General features: G+C 54.9%; 1 protein-coding gene across 1 annotated transcript; it reads left to right on the forward strand.

Annotated features, from left to right (window-relative positions):
* Positions 1-190: 190 nt before the first annotated feature.
* On the forward strand, positions 191-12521 carry SCNN1B (sodium channel epithelial 1 subunit beta; the record flags this gene model as incomplete). Its single annotated transcript, XM_083372419.1, has 13 exons — positions 191-501; positions 1011-1305; positions 1704-1894; positions 5388-5491; positions 6059-6222; positions 6481-6579; positions 8138-8230; positions 8459-8576; positions 8902-8977; positions 9059-9116; positions 9384-9445; positions 11468-11543; positions 12108-12521. The coding sequence occupies 13 exons, from the start codon at positions 191-193 to the stop codon at positions 12519-12521; spliced, it is 2061 nt and encodes a 686-aa protein (XP_083228545.1).
* Between the last annotated feature and the right edge of the window lie 728 nt (positions 12522-13249).

A 13249-nucleotide genomic window follows, 5' to 3' on the forward strand; every position in this document is an offset into this window, starting at 1 on the left:
GGCCAAGTTTGAAGACCCCTGATCTAAGACTCTGAGGGCTACCACTGCCGCCACCACCCTGCCTGCCGCTGTCTCCACTGTCGCTTCTTATTCTCAAGCTGCTGCTTATTCCAACCAATGAGAAATTGGGCATTTTTCTTGTTCCATTTATGTCACAGACTTTTTCTGTGGTTCTTCAAAAGCTTCTCCAATGACTCTGAAGAAGTACTTCGTGAAGGCTCTCCATCGCCTCCAGAAGGGCCCTGGGTACACCTACCAGGAGCTGCTGGTCTGGTACTGCGACAACACCAACACCCACGGGCCCAAGCGCATCATTTGTGAGGGTCCGAAGAAGAAACTGATCTGGTTCTTCCTGACTCTGCTGTTCGCCTCGCTGGTCTTCTGGCAGTGGGGAATCCTCATCAACACCTACCTGTCCTACAGCGTTACGGCCTCTCTGGCCATCGGCTTCAAGACCTTGACCTTCCCCGCTGTTACCATCTGCAATGCAAGTCCCTTCCGGTGAGTTCCCTCTGCAGGGATCCAGACCGGTATCGGGAGGGCCTCTGGACAACCTGGCATTCATCAGTTGTACCTGATATTGCTGTTAAAATGTGATGGGATTCCATCTAGGCTGCCCTGAGCCAGAAGGCCAACCCACTGGTTTTGACCGAGGACAGGAACACACAAAGGCTGCTCTCCGCAGTAAAAAGCTTGATTTGGCCCGAAGAACCAAATTGCAGGACAGTTGGTGCCCATGGCGAGAGCCAGGCTCTTGACCCAGCAGAGAAGGTACCGGGTGGGAGGTGCCGACAGGTTAGCTTGCAGATGCTGGAGAAGCTCAAAAGTAGGGGACCTCCCTGTCCTAAGGAGGCAAGCCGGATGGCACCTTAGGATTTCGACATGGCCCTTGGTTTGCCTAGTGCCCAGTTATTGTTTGGAGATGTGTGTGTGGTTGCACAGGATCCTCTTTGTATTTTCCACTTGTGATCATCAAACCTGGCGTGAACTTTCTTTGGCCCATGTCTCAGGTATTCTAAGGTGAAGCCCTACCTGAACGATCTGGATGTGCTGACTGAGGCAGCCCTTGAAAGGATCCTGCAGCCTATTCAGGAGAATGCCTCGGCGAGCCCTGCAGCGAATCTAAGCGAGAAGCTCAACTTGCAGCTCTGGAACCAGATCCCCCTGGTCCTGATTGACGACAGCGATGCGGCGCATCCGGTCATCCGTGATATCCTTGGGAACGGCTCTCTTGGCCTCGGAGGGCACAACTACTCCTCTTTTGGCAACCCGGAAGCCAGGAGGTACAAGCTGGCTCTGAAACTGGTAAGCAGGGGAGCAGGAGGAGGATTTCCCCTGTGCCCCACAGATGAGGAACTCATCCCCTGCTCCTGAGCATGCCAATGTGCCACCCCCTCCCCCGGCAGCCCTGCCTGATGGCACACCACAGGGCAGCTCCCCCACAGGGTGGTGCTGGCAGCTCTGAGCTTCTGACTAGACCTTTCCTCTGGCAGCTCAGCTGGTACGTGGGCCAGATGGTGGGGGTCTATTTAGAAGTTATTGAAGAGACCCCATCAGGTCACTTGCTCAGCTGGAAAGAGCTCCTAATTTCTGGGCCAGCCCACCTGCAAGCTGTTTATGTACCTGAGAAGGCCAATGCTGCTCATGGCTGCTCGGCTTCCCTTCCAATCATGTTCTCCCTTCCCTCCTGGTTGCATCCTCAGTGCACACACCTCACCCCCCACTGCTTCTACCGGAAGTTCACCAGCGCGGCCCAGGCGGTGACTGAATGGTACATCCTGCAGTCTACCAGCATCTTGTCCAAAGTGCCATTGAGCAAAAGGATTGAAATGGGCTACCAGGCAGAGGACATGATCTTGGCATGTCTGTATGGAGCTGAGCCTTGCAATCATAGGTATGTGCGCAGGAGAATTCGCTTAGCATTTTGATCAGTTCCGTCTTTAATTGTAGAGCCTTGTACGAGTCTGTGTGAAATAGGTTCTCCTGCTTGAACAGGGGGCTGGACTAGAAGATCTCTGAGGTCCCTTCCAGCTTTATTCTATTCTATTCTATTCTATTCTATTCTATTCTATTCTATTCTATTCTATTCTATTCTATTCTATTCTATTCTATTCTATTCTATTCTATTCTATTCTATTCTATTCTATTCTATGTGTTCTGTGTGAACCTATATTCAGCAGTCTGCAGAACAAACCAGGATATAAAAATCAGCCTGGGATGAACCAAGGAAAAGGCAGAGAACTAGTGCTTCCCATAAACCACCCCACAAGCAAGTTCATTGCTCCCCATTTACAGATTCTGAACTGATCCCGCAGAGATCTCATCGGTAGGAGAGGAATCGTAAGGAGATGACGGAGGGTTGAGTGAGAGATGCAACAGGAAATGAGTGCATTTGGCTCTACCAAGTGTGGTGACAACCACAAGCCACAATGTGTGTGTGTGTGGTCTGCAGAGACACTCCCTTTGGTGACGCAAGCCGTGGTCCCAGTCCAGGGTGGGGGATGTTCAAGGAGGGATGAGGGTGTCGCCTTCTCGGCCTTTGGGCTAAGAGCGTCTTGTCTGCTCTTCCTCCACTTCCCTTTCTAGCCCGATCCAGTCCAGTCAGGTTGGGTGGATTACCCTTTGAGAAATAAGATCCTGTGTATTGAAATAGGATTTTGCAAAAGCTTCGGTCCCAGATCTGGAGAAGCTGAAGCCAGCCTGGCTAAAGCCAAAACCAACGAGGCAGGGAAGGCTTCCTCCCTGTGCAAGGGCAGCAGAGGGGCTTCCCCAGGCCAGACAAGGAAAGGCAGGGTGGTCTCTCCGTTTCTGGAGCTGCTCCTGGCCAAGAGGCTTGTTCTTTGGGTACCCAGAAATCTTTGGGGTGAGCAGACATCCATCGCTCGGCAGGGTTCCCTGGGAAGGTATGGCTGAGGTTGGCCTGACGAAGCCATAGTGAGGCTGAACTTCACTTGCTTTTCTGGTGCGAAGGCAGCTGGGGGTCCCGCTGCCTGTGGCCCTTCCCTGGCCGTCTCCTGGATCCTTGCAGAAACTCTCTGGGTCTCGGCTGAGACTCTGTGGCACTTGTGTCTGCCGACTCGGCTCGGAGGGCAGCTGCCTGTCCTTTCGGCCATTGCCTTGCCTGGAGCGATCAATCAGCCAACATTTTCCACTCCTGTTTGAAGAGACACAGCTGACCCTCCTCACCAAATTGTTTGGTTTTTCCCTTGAAAGCCAGATCTACCCTACCAGAGGACTGAAAAAGAGCTGATGTGGTTCCCATCTTCAAAAACCCCCCAAAACTAGATCCGGGAAACTAGAGACTAACCAGCCTAACTTCAATATCTGGGAAGATACTGAAAAAAATAATTAAAAAACAGATCTGTGAACATCTAGAAACAAAATTATAACTAGTAGCCAGCAGGGGTATGTTACAAACAGATCATGCCAAACCAATGTTATTTCATTCTTTGACAAAATGACTAAATTAATAAAGCAGTGAAATGCTGTAGACACAGTATACTTAGACTTCAGCAAGGCATTCGACAAAGTAGACCACAACCTACTTCTTGGTAAGCTAGAAAAATGTGGGATAGACAGCATCACCAGCAGATGGATTTGTAACTGGCTGACAAACTGTACTTAACAAGTAGTCCTTAATGGTACTACATCTACATCAGGCATGTCAAGTCGCCAGCCCGCAGGCCGGATGCAACATGACGAATCCGCGCCCACCCCATTGCCGGCAATGGGGAAAAAGTCATGGTACGTCGTGCAACATCACGTGACGTCACGAGTTTGACATGCCTGATCTACATGGGGAGAAGTAAGCAGTGGGGTATCACAAGGTTCTGCCTTAGGCCCAGTACGCTTCGATATCTTCATAAATGATTTAGATGAGGGAATTGAAGGGGAATTCATCAAGTTTGCAGACAACATTAAGCTGGCAGGAATAGCTAATAGCCCAGAAGACAAGCTCAGGTTCCAAAATGATCTTTGCAGACTTGAACAATGGGCCCAATCAAACAATATGAAATTTTATGTGGAGAAAAGCAAGATTTTACATCTAGGAAGAAAAACCAAAGATACAAGTGCAGATTAGGTGAAATCTTACTCTAAAACAGTAACTGTGAGAAGGGCCTTGGAGTCCTAGTGGACAAACACTTGACATGATTTGGGAATGGCCAGTCTACAGAAAAGAAGAATTAGGGGGGACATGTTAACAGTATTTGAGAGGCTGTCACAAAGGTGGTCAGTTTATTCTCCAAAGCATCAGAGGGCAGGATGAGAAACAATGGTTGGAAACTGACCAGAGAGAGAAGCAACCTGGAATTAAGGAGAAACTTCCTAACAGTGAGGACAATTAACCAGTGGAACAGCTGGTCTCCAGATGTTGTGGGCGCTCCATCCCTGGAGGTTTTTAAGAAGAGACTGGACAATCACCTGTCTGAGATAGTATAGGTTCTCCTGCTTGAGCAGGGGGCTGGACTAGAAGACCTCCAAGATCCCTTCCAGCTCTATTCTGATTGACACATCTCGGCACGCAGCCATCTGCCAGCAAACCCCTTATTTGGTTTGCACTCAGTCCGTAGTTTGCTGATCCCCAGTGGCTGCCACCCTGAGTTACTCATCCCCACAAGTCCTCCAGGACTCAGGGCAGCGTTCCCCCCCCCTTTGCCCTCCAGAGAGGCCTGGTCAGCTGCTTGGAAAGTCTCTGGCCAAAAGGGCTGTTTTGCTTAGAACCGGCTGGGCCCATTTTTTTCTGGAAAGAAGCATGGAGCGACAGGACAGAATATTCATTGTGTCAATGAATTTATTGGAGTTATATCCTCCCTCCCCTTTTCACCATAGCAATAACCCTGTGAGGTAGGCTGGACAGTTGCAGAGAAGCCGAACCTGTAAGAGGGGAGCTTCGGAGGCGCCCTTCCTTCTGGAGGCCAAAACCAGGGCTCTGACCAGTGAGGCCTGAGGCCTGGCTTCACACGGGCTCAGTTAATCCGAGCACTGCTGGCTCCTGCTGGCTCTTCCTGGCTCAGGGCCTCCTCCAAAGGCTGGATGTCTGGGACTCCCAGGTGGCTGACAAGCGTGGAAGGAGAACAGCTTGTTTCCATAGAAACCTGCGGCAAGTGATTTGCTGGCCGTCCGGTTTTGGGTGATGCCAGAAGGCACCTTGACACTCATAGTTTTGGGTTGCGTGAATGTGGCCAGTGCGTGAATAACCTTCCCTGGGTAGTCAGACCGGAAGGAAACACTAGGCCTGGTCTGAATTTTCTAATTTCTCTGTGCAGCTCAGGGTTTGATGGAGGGTTTCCCTGAAAGACCCCCAAGGGCAGCACCAGAGACCCTTGGCCGGGACCCCCAGAACTCTCCCTGTGAGAATAATCTCTTTACTGCTTGGCTTCCCGCAGAAACTTCACCCACCTCTACCACCCGGACCACGGCAACTGCTACGTCTTCAACTGGGGGGTGGAGAAGGAGCCCCTCATCTCCTCCAATCCGGGGGCAGAGTTTGGTGGGTACCTGGGGGAGCGGGAGAGCTCCAGGTCCGGCAGCCCTCTGGGGAAGGTCTCAAGGCCTGTCTGGGCTGCAGCTGGAGGGGGGAAGGCTCTGTAGGGTCCCAAGAAAGGGAGAAAGCGCCTCGGGGTCCTGCACTGCAGCTGTGATGATCAGGGCCAGCTGTAGCTCTGGTGATGGAAGGAAAACTATCCTTAGGTTGGCATTGCTCATCCAGGCTGAATTGATGTGGGCCTCGATGCCAAGCCCCCTTCCAAAGGCTGGGCACATCTAGCCCGAAGCAAACCGGAGCAGCAAAAGGAGCACTCTGTTGCAGGCTCAGAGGCACATCAGCCAAGTGTGGGTGCCAGGCCTCCCAAGCTTGTGCTCTGCTCTTCTCCAGGGTGTGGCCCAATCCCCAGCCCTTTGGGCAGAGGTGTCCATTGGATTTCCCCCCAGCCCTCCGGCTGCCGAGACAAGAGCCCTGACAAACAGTGAAGATAGGCTGCACCCCTGTTTCTGCACCCCCTTTCTCTCCCAGGACCCCCCCCCCCCGGCTGATGACTGTGGGGCTTTGCCTCTGCAGGGCTGAAGCTGATCCTGGACATCAGCCAGAAGGATTACATCCCCTTCCTCACCTCCACGGCCGGAGCCCGGCTGATGCTGCACGAGCAGAGGAGCTTCCCTTTCCTGAAGGATCAGGGCATCTACGCCATGTCAGGGACCGAGACCTCCATTGGCGTCCTGGTGGTAGGTGGGCCGCTCCGGGCTGACCGCCTGAAGAGAACTGGGACCCAGCCAGGGTGGGAAGGGAATCTGGGGGGGGGGGTCTTCCGCATCAGGAGCGTCGCTTTCCCCTTCCTGGGATGAACATGCAGGGTTCCCAAGAAGGCCTCCATGGTCTGCACTCCCCGGAGAGGTGAACGGGAAGCCCAGTTTGGGGGGAACGCCGTCTGTGCCAGGTGGCCAGAAGCAACTGTTGCCGCCTCTTCGGGCTTCTCTTCCTAGGATGAACTGGAGCGGATGGGCTCCCCCTACAGTGACTGCACCCTCAACGGGTCCGACGTTCCGGTGAAGAACCTCTACGAGGACTACGCTGCTTCGCAGGTGGGGGGTTTTCTGGTTGGGGTCCCTGTTGTTTTGGAAGGGGGCCCCCCTTTCATGTCGCTATGAGACTGCGGTATGGCCAGAGGGTGAGCACGTTGGGATGTTGATCTGTTGTGGGTGCGAAGGGAGGGTCCCTTGCCCACAGCCCCCTTGGCTGGTCTTTATGGCCAGAGTTTCTGTGGCCTTGCACTGGAGTCCTGGGCCCTTAGTGTCTTTTCCCATCAAGAGAAATGGGGCAGCCGGGAGGGGAAGGGGGTCACCTCCTGGCCCGGCCTGCATTAATGAACGGCCCTCCAATAGGTCTTGAGCTGGGGGTCCTGAAGAGGCCGGAGACCCGCTCCCCTCTGAACCTTGAAAGCTGAGCAGCTTCCCCATCCGGGAGTCGGCCCGTGATTAGAGCAGGAAGCCGAGTGCTGGGAGTGGTCTCTGAAGGCTGCTGCGTCAACTGTCTCTGAAGCCCCCTTGGAAAACCCACAGTGATGGCTGGGGCTCACGTGAGACAGCGGCATCCCCAGCTCTGAGAAGGAGCTTCATCCCCCGCCCCTGCTTGGAGAGAGCAGTGTGGCCTTTGGCTGCCTTGGCTCCTGACGGATGCTGAGGGAGGGGGGGGCTTCCCCCTGCGCTGTGGGAAACGCTTCCTGCAAGCCCCAGGGTGGTGAGCTGGGCTCCATCACAGGAAGTGAGCCACCCTGCTGGGGCTGATGCCCAGGGGCTGAGCTCAAGGAACAGGCGGTGGACGGTGCTTCTGCCAGACCGAGCCAAGTGTGGGGAATCCAGGGTGCCTATATGTGTGATTCTCTTGGGGGGGGGAGCTTCCCCTTATGAAGGAGAGGGCAAAGCTTTCTCTCCCTGCTCTGTTCCGCTCCGTGGGCAGAAGGGCCGTGTGGGCACTCTGAGCGAGCGCTTCAGCCACCTCGGGGCCTCCCCCCACCCCACCCCCAGACGCAGAGGGCCAGGGGGGCCCTCCAGGCTGGGCTGTGGGGCTGCTCAGAAAGAATGGAGCTGCCCTGGTTCAGCAGGGGGAGGAGGGGGAGGACCCCCACCCAAAAGAGCAAAAGGGCCGTCGGTTTCTGAATCTGCCTGCGTCTCCTCCCGAAACTGCTGGGGAAGTTTCAAAACTGCTCAGGGCCGCCGTGTCCTTGAGAGGGGCCGAGGGCGCTTCCCCATCTCTGGGTGTGCTGGGTGGCCCCTTTTTCCTGGTTGCACAAGCACTCCCGCTTTATAATCCTTTGTGCTTTTCCTTAGAAAAACCAGCCGTGCAGCAACACTTTGCACTGGCAGCCTCCCTCCTGGAGGGGTGGGGGCCCTCTCTAGCCAGAGCCAAACGGGGGAGGGGGGGGAATACCGGCTGGCCACTTGCTGTGGCCCTTGGCCTGATTCCTGCGAGAGGCCAGCTCAGACCTCTGGAAGGAGCCGCCCTTTGCAGCTGGGGGAGGAGGGCGCTTGCGGAGGAGAGGGCCTTTCGTCTCTGGGCTCCCCTCCTCTGCCTGCCCCCTGGGAAGAGCCCTGGGGCTGCTCCCCAGATCTAAGGAGGGCCCTTGGTGTCTCCTCTTTGAAGGCCAAGGAGATGGAGGCCTGTGCCAACTGCACCCACCCTGGCAGCAAGATGGGCCCCTTCCGAAACCAGTACAAAACCATGTACTCCATCCAGGTGAGCAGTGCTGCTGCCCCCCACCCCCAGACAAGGACCACTGCTCAGTGCCGGTGCGGGGGAGGGCTGAGATGGTGACATTCCCAAGAGCTCTTCCGGCCCCTCTTTGGGGGCCTCTTGGGGGAATTTGGCTAAGAACCGGCAAGGGGGTGGTGGTAGCGCCCAGTGGCTGGAGCTGGGCCCTGCTCTTGAGGAGCACACGGCCAGCAGGACCCCGTCCTCTTCCAGGCCTGCCTGCGCTCCTGCTTCCAAGCCAAGATGGTGAAGATCTGCCAGTGTGCCCACTACTCCTACCCGCTGCCCGAAGGGGCCCGTTACTGTAACAACGAGGATTATCCCGACTGGGGTGAGGAAATGGAGGGTATGACCCCCCCCAGCGGAGCTGCCCCCCAGCTGTATGGGTCCGACAAGAGAATGGAGTTGTGGAGTTGCCGGAGGTTTACCGCCCGGCTGGCCCTAGGCTGGGGGTGGAGCGGACTTGAAAGCACAGCTAGTGCCAGCCCCCTGCAGGTGTGTTGCTCCCAATAGAAAGAGATGTGCTGAGACCCACATCTTAATCCTTAGGCAAAACTTTGGCCCGAGGCATTTCTCCTTCAGAATTAAAGGTAACATTTCAGCTCAGCTTAGCAGCCGAGAGCCTTGTGCCAAGACAAGCTTTTCTCTCCCTACAGCTTACTGCTACTCCATCCTGCGCACGAGCCAGGAGCATCGGCAGACGTGCATCCAGTCTTGCAAGGAGACCTGCAAGTAAGAGCGGTTGAGCGGTCAAGCGGGGCCTGGGGGGGGGCGTGCTGAGAGAAAGGCCTGATCTTTTATCTCTTCCTGCAGCAACACCCAGTACAAGATGACCATTTCCATGGCGGACTGGCCCTCCGAAGCTTCAGAGGTGAGTCCTGCCTGCAGCGGCTCCTCACCTGCCTCTCCGAGGGCCGGGCAAGCCATCTTGACTCTTCTGCGTGTGTGGGGGGGCTGAGCAGCACCTTCAGGCCCCCCCCCCCGACTCAGTCGGGGGACCCGTGTTCAATAGTTTAAATTCTAAAAGTCAGTGGAAGTAAAAAAGGTATCCAAGCGGAAAATTCTCACTTCTTGGTCCCCATGAAAGCATCTGTCCCCTGCCATGACCTGCTTGTGTCCCTTGCTTTCCTCTTGCTAGGACTGGATTTTCCATATTTTGTCTTACGAAAGAGACACGTCGACCAAAGTGACTCTGGACAGGTGCGTCAGTGTGAGTCCCTCGTTGTCGCCCACGCGGTAGGACGCCTCCATTGCAGCTGCTGGGCGGCGTGAGAGGCTGGGAGGGGCAGCCGTCCCACACGAGGGCCATGGATGGGGAGGGTTGGACCCGGTTCGTCCTTTGCTTTCTCTTGAAGTTGACCAAGCGGCTTTGAGTCTTTATTTTATTTTTTATTTTTTTAATCCCATTTATATCCCGCCCTTCTCCAAAGACTCAGGGCGGCTTACAATCTAAGAAGCACAAATCATTGAGTCACCGCCATCGCTCAGCCAGCCCTGAGTGTAGAAGGCAAAGGGAAACGTCCCTTGGAAGGCATGTAGGGGCTTCTGTCCTCTCTGTGGGAGCCCAGCTCACTTGTGGGTCAACGGGGAGTAGGCCTGGCCAGTTCTGCTTCCTTGCCCATCACAACTGCTCTCACCTTTGTGTCTCTGCGCAGAGGGCCAAATCCCACAATCCCCAATCACTGCAGGAACCAAACACCTGCCCCTTCTTGTCAGAAATAAGCTACGTACGACGTATTTGTCCAGGCTTCCCTCTTCTCGTGAACTTTCCTCAAACCCATCTTGTCACAGCCTTCACCTTCTGATACAAAACCCTGTGAAGTCCCATCCTGTTTGTTTCAGGGCATTGCCCCAGCTGTGGCTCTAGTCCTGTCCTCTCTGAGCTCTGCTGTGATGGGGGGGGCTGGCGGGGGCAGAGGAAAGCCCACCGGAGCCCCCTTTGGCTTCTGAGACTTGAGCAGCCCAGCCTGACCTTTCAACCTGCCAGCTGGATATCGCTCAGCCCCCTGGAGTGAGAGAGAAGGCGCCCAAGACCTGGCGCAGACACGGGCACTGGGTCTCAGCAAAGCCTTCAGCAGAGTATCTGATGATGGTCTCCTTTGAAAAGTGACAAGAGACGAGGAGATGATGTTAGATCTTGGCTGAATTGCTACACTCCAAGAGGGAAGTCTGGAGGGCTGGCCCCAGGGCTCTGGGCCGTTTGACATTTTCATCCTTGACTAAGGGAGTTGAGGAGGCATTTTAAAAATTTGCAGAAGACAAGCTGGGAGAGCTAGGTATAACTTTGAAGGAGAAGACTCAGACACTGAAAGACCTGAAGGAGCAGGTCAGGGATGGATCACCCTAGAGAAGGTATCAATGTGGTCAAGACTGACTGGATGGGACAGCATGTAAAGATGCATCTGTTGAGGAAGAAGGACAGGCGTGGGAGAGAGCCGATAATCCCCATGAAAGCACCAGGCTGCCATTTTCAACCAGCAGCACCAGCACCAGCAGCGTGATGGAGGTGCTGGAAGCGCAAATACTGCCTGCATTACCAGGATCATAGAGTCCAGATGACGGGACGTAATTGGCTCACTCTGTGGGTCTTGATCAGGCTCTGGGGGTTTGATATGGGCACGGTCATCCTGAGGGCAAGATACGAGAGTGCTCTTCAGAAATGCAAAGCAGGATCGCATGGAGGAGGGGGTGGGCCTACTCTGCATTGCCCTGGGTGAGAGAAGCGGAAGGAGGCTCAGGCTAGGATGTCAGGAGGATCCTGATTCTATGACCTCTCGGCCACGGAGCAGGCTCACACACGAAGCAGCCGGGTCATTGCTGAGGGGTCAAGGAGGGATTGGATGGTCCTCTGGCGGGGATTTATTTATTTTATTTTATTTTTTTATTTTAATTCCATTTATATCCCACCCTTCTCCGAAGACTCAGGGCGGCTTATAAGCTTAGCAGTAGCCTTCATTCTATGTATATGCCTGCTTATTAGGGCTTTCACACACACACACCCAAGCGGCATTATTACAAAGTCAGCTTAATTGCCCCCAACAATCTGGGTCCTCTGGCAGACCTTGCACGGAGGTCCTTTGAGGTCCCTTCAAACTCTTATGAGTCTCTTGTTCTGTGAAAACCCCAAAACCACGAGCCGCTGGAAAGGGTGTGGAGAAACAGAAAGGAGGCCTTGCCTCACACTTTGAGCAGTCCTGAATGTCCCTTCTTTCTCTGTCACAGAAACGGAATCATCAAGCTCAGCATCTACTTCCAGGAGTACAACTACCGCACCATCTCAGAGTCTGCGGCAACAACTGTAAGTGGCACCTTTGAGGTGGCGAAAGGTCTGAGTCCAGCTCCCTCCTTCACCAGAGGTCTTGTGAAGGCTTGTCCCCCACAGAGGGGCTGAGTTCATTGATAAGCAGGGATGGGCAACGCAATGGCAGGTGCCTCTTCAGGTCACGTGGGAGGAGGGTGTGCTTACAGGAAGCCCTGCTTTGCATGTGGCAGGAACAATGTCGGCATCTGGGAAAAGTAGGAGAGGCCGACCTGAGACAATGGGGTGACTGGGTTGCTTGGCAAGCAATGAGGAAACTCCAGGAAGTGGCTCAAAGCTCCTTGCAACCGAGGAGAAACAGTCCATTTTCCGTATCTGAAATCCAGAATTTTAGAAGTCTGGCTTTTGGCTTCAGGAGCTGGATTGGTGAGTGATCCTCACCTCCATGTTGGCCCCGTGTGGGACCATAAGAACAGCCCAGCCCCAGCCCCTCTCTGGCCAGGAGAGTTTGGCCAAGCTGCAAAGCTGATCCCTGCATCTCTGCTCTGGGGACGCCTGAGCTGCCCTGCCCTGCCCTCACCTCGGCCTCTCTCCCCACGGCAGATTGTCTGGCTCCTCTCCAGCCTCGGTGGACAGTTTGGCTTCTGGATGGGGGGCTCCGTCTTGTGCCTCATTGAGTTCGGGGAGATCCTCATTGACTTTGTCTGGATCAGCGTCCTGAAGCTGATTGCCTGGGGCAAGGGGCTGAAGTGGAAGCCAGCCCCCAGGCCCCCCGATGCCCTTCCATCCGTCTGCGAGAAAGTGGAGGCCTACACCAACCTGGGCTTCTGTGGGGAGGAGGGGAAGGAGGCAGCAGCTGGGGGGCTGGGCGACAGTCCCCCAGGTGCTCAAGGGACTGGCTCTGTGCCCGGCACTCCACCCCCCAAGTATGACTCGCTTCGTGTGCTCCCTGTGGATCTGCTGGTGCCAGACAGCGACGAGGAAGAAGGTCCTGGGGTGGACACCAAGATCCAGTGAGGCCAGGAAGGCAGGTTTCCTCTCTGCTCCTCTAGGCACCTGCAGGGCATCCTCCCCCCTCCCTCTTGGATGCCCCCCCCCCCGGTTCCACTCAACACATCAGAAACTTGGGGAGCAGCTGGAGAGCCCTGATCTGCCGCTAAAGCCAATGCATTTCTTTCCGGGTATAAATTTGGCAGGTCAAGAGGTTGGCGTAAAAACTCTGAAAGGGGAGCTTACCGCCAATCATGGGAAACTCTTGATAGTGGTGCAGATCTTAAAATGAAGAGGGGGAAGGGGGGGCAGCCAGGGCAAGGCATTCTGTAACAAAAGAGGCCTTCTTGCCCCCCCCCCCCCGCCTGTTGCTTTATGGCAGAGGCACCTGGTGGCCGACATCCCCTGCGGGACTTTATTGGAGGTGGCAAAAGGGCTGAAGTGGAAGAGGGAGTCACCGCAAAGAAACGGGTCGTTATAAGTTACAAAGCTTTCTCACAGAATAAACCCAGTTTGGGTGAAAACCATGTTCCCTTTGTCACCTTTCCGCCTCTCCTTGCCCTCGCTTTCCTCATTTTGGGGCCACTAAGCTCTTCTCCTCACAGGACGAGGAGTCCCATGGGTCGAGGAGAAATGTGCCAGCTGCTTCTTAGAGAGTCTGCTCAATGCTGGTGGGCAAGAGGAAAAGCTGTGGCGACAGGTTGTCCCCTGCCAGCTCGGTGCCCAACAGCCTAGGCTGAATCTGAGCCAGAAAG

Source organism: Vipera ursinii (assembly GCF_947247035.1).
Source record: "Vipera ursinii genome assembly, chromosome: 13".
NCBI classification, from domain to species: Eukaryota; Metazoa; Chordata; class Lepidosauria; order Squamata; family Viperidae; genus Vipera; species Vipera ursinii.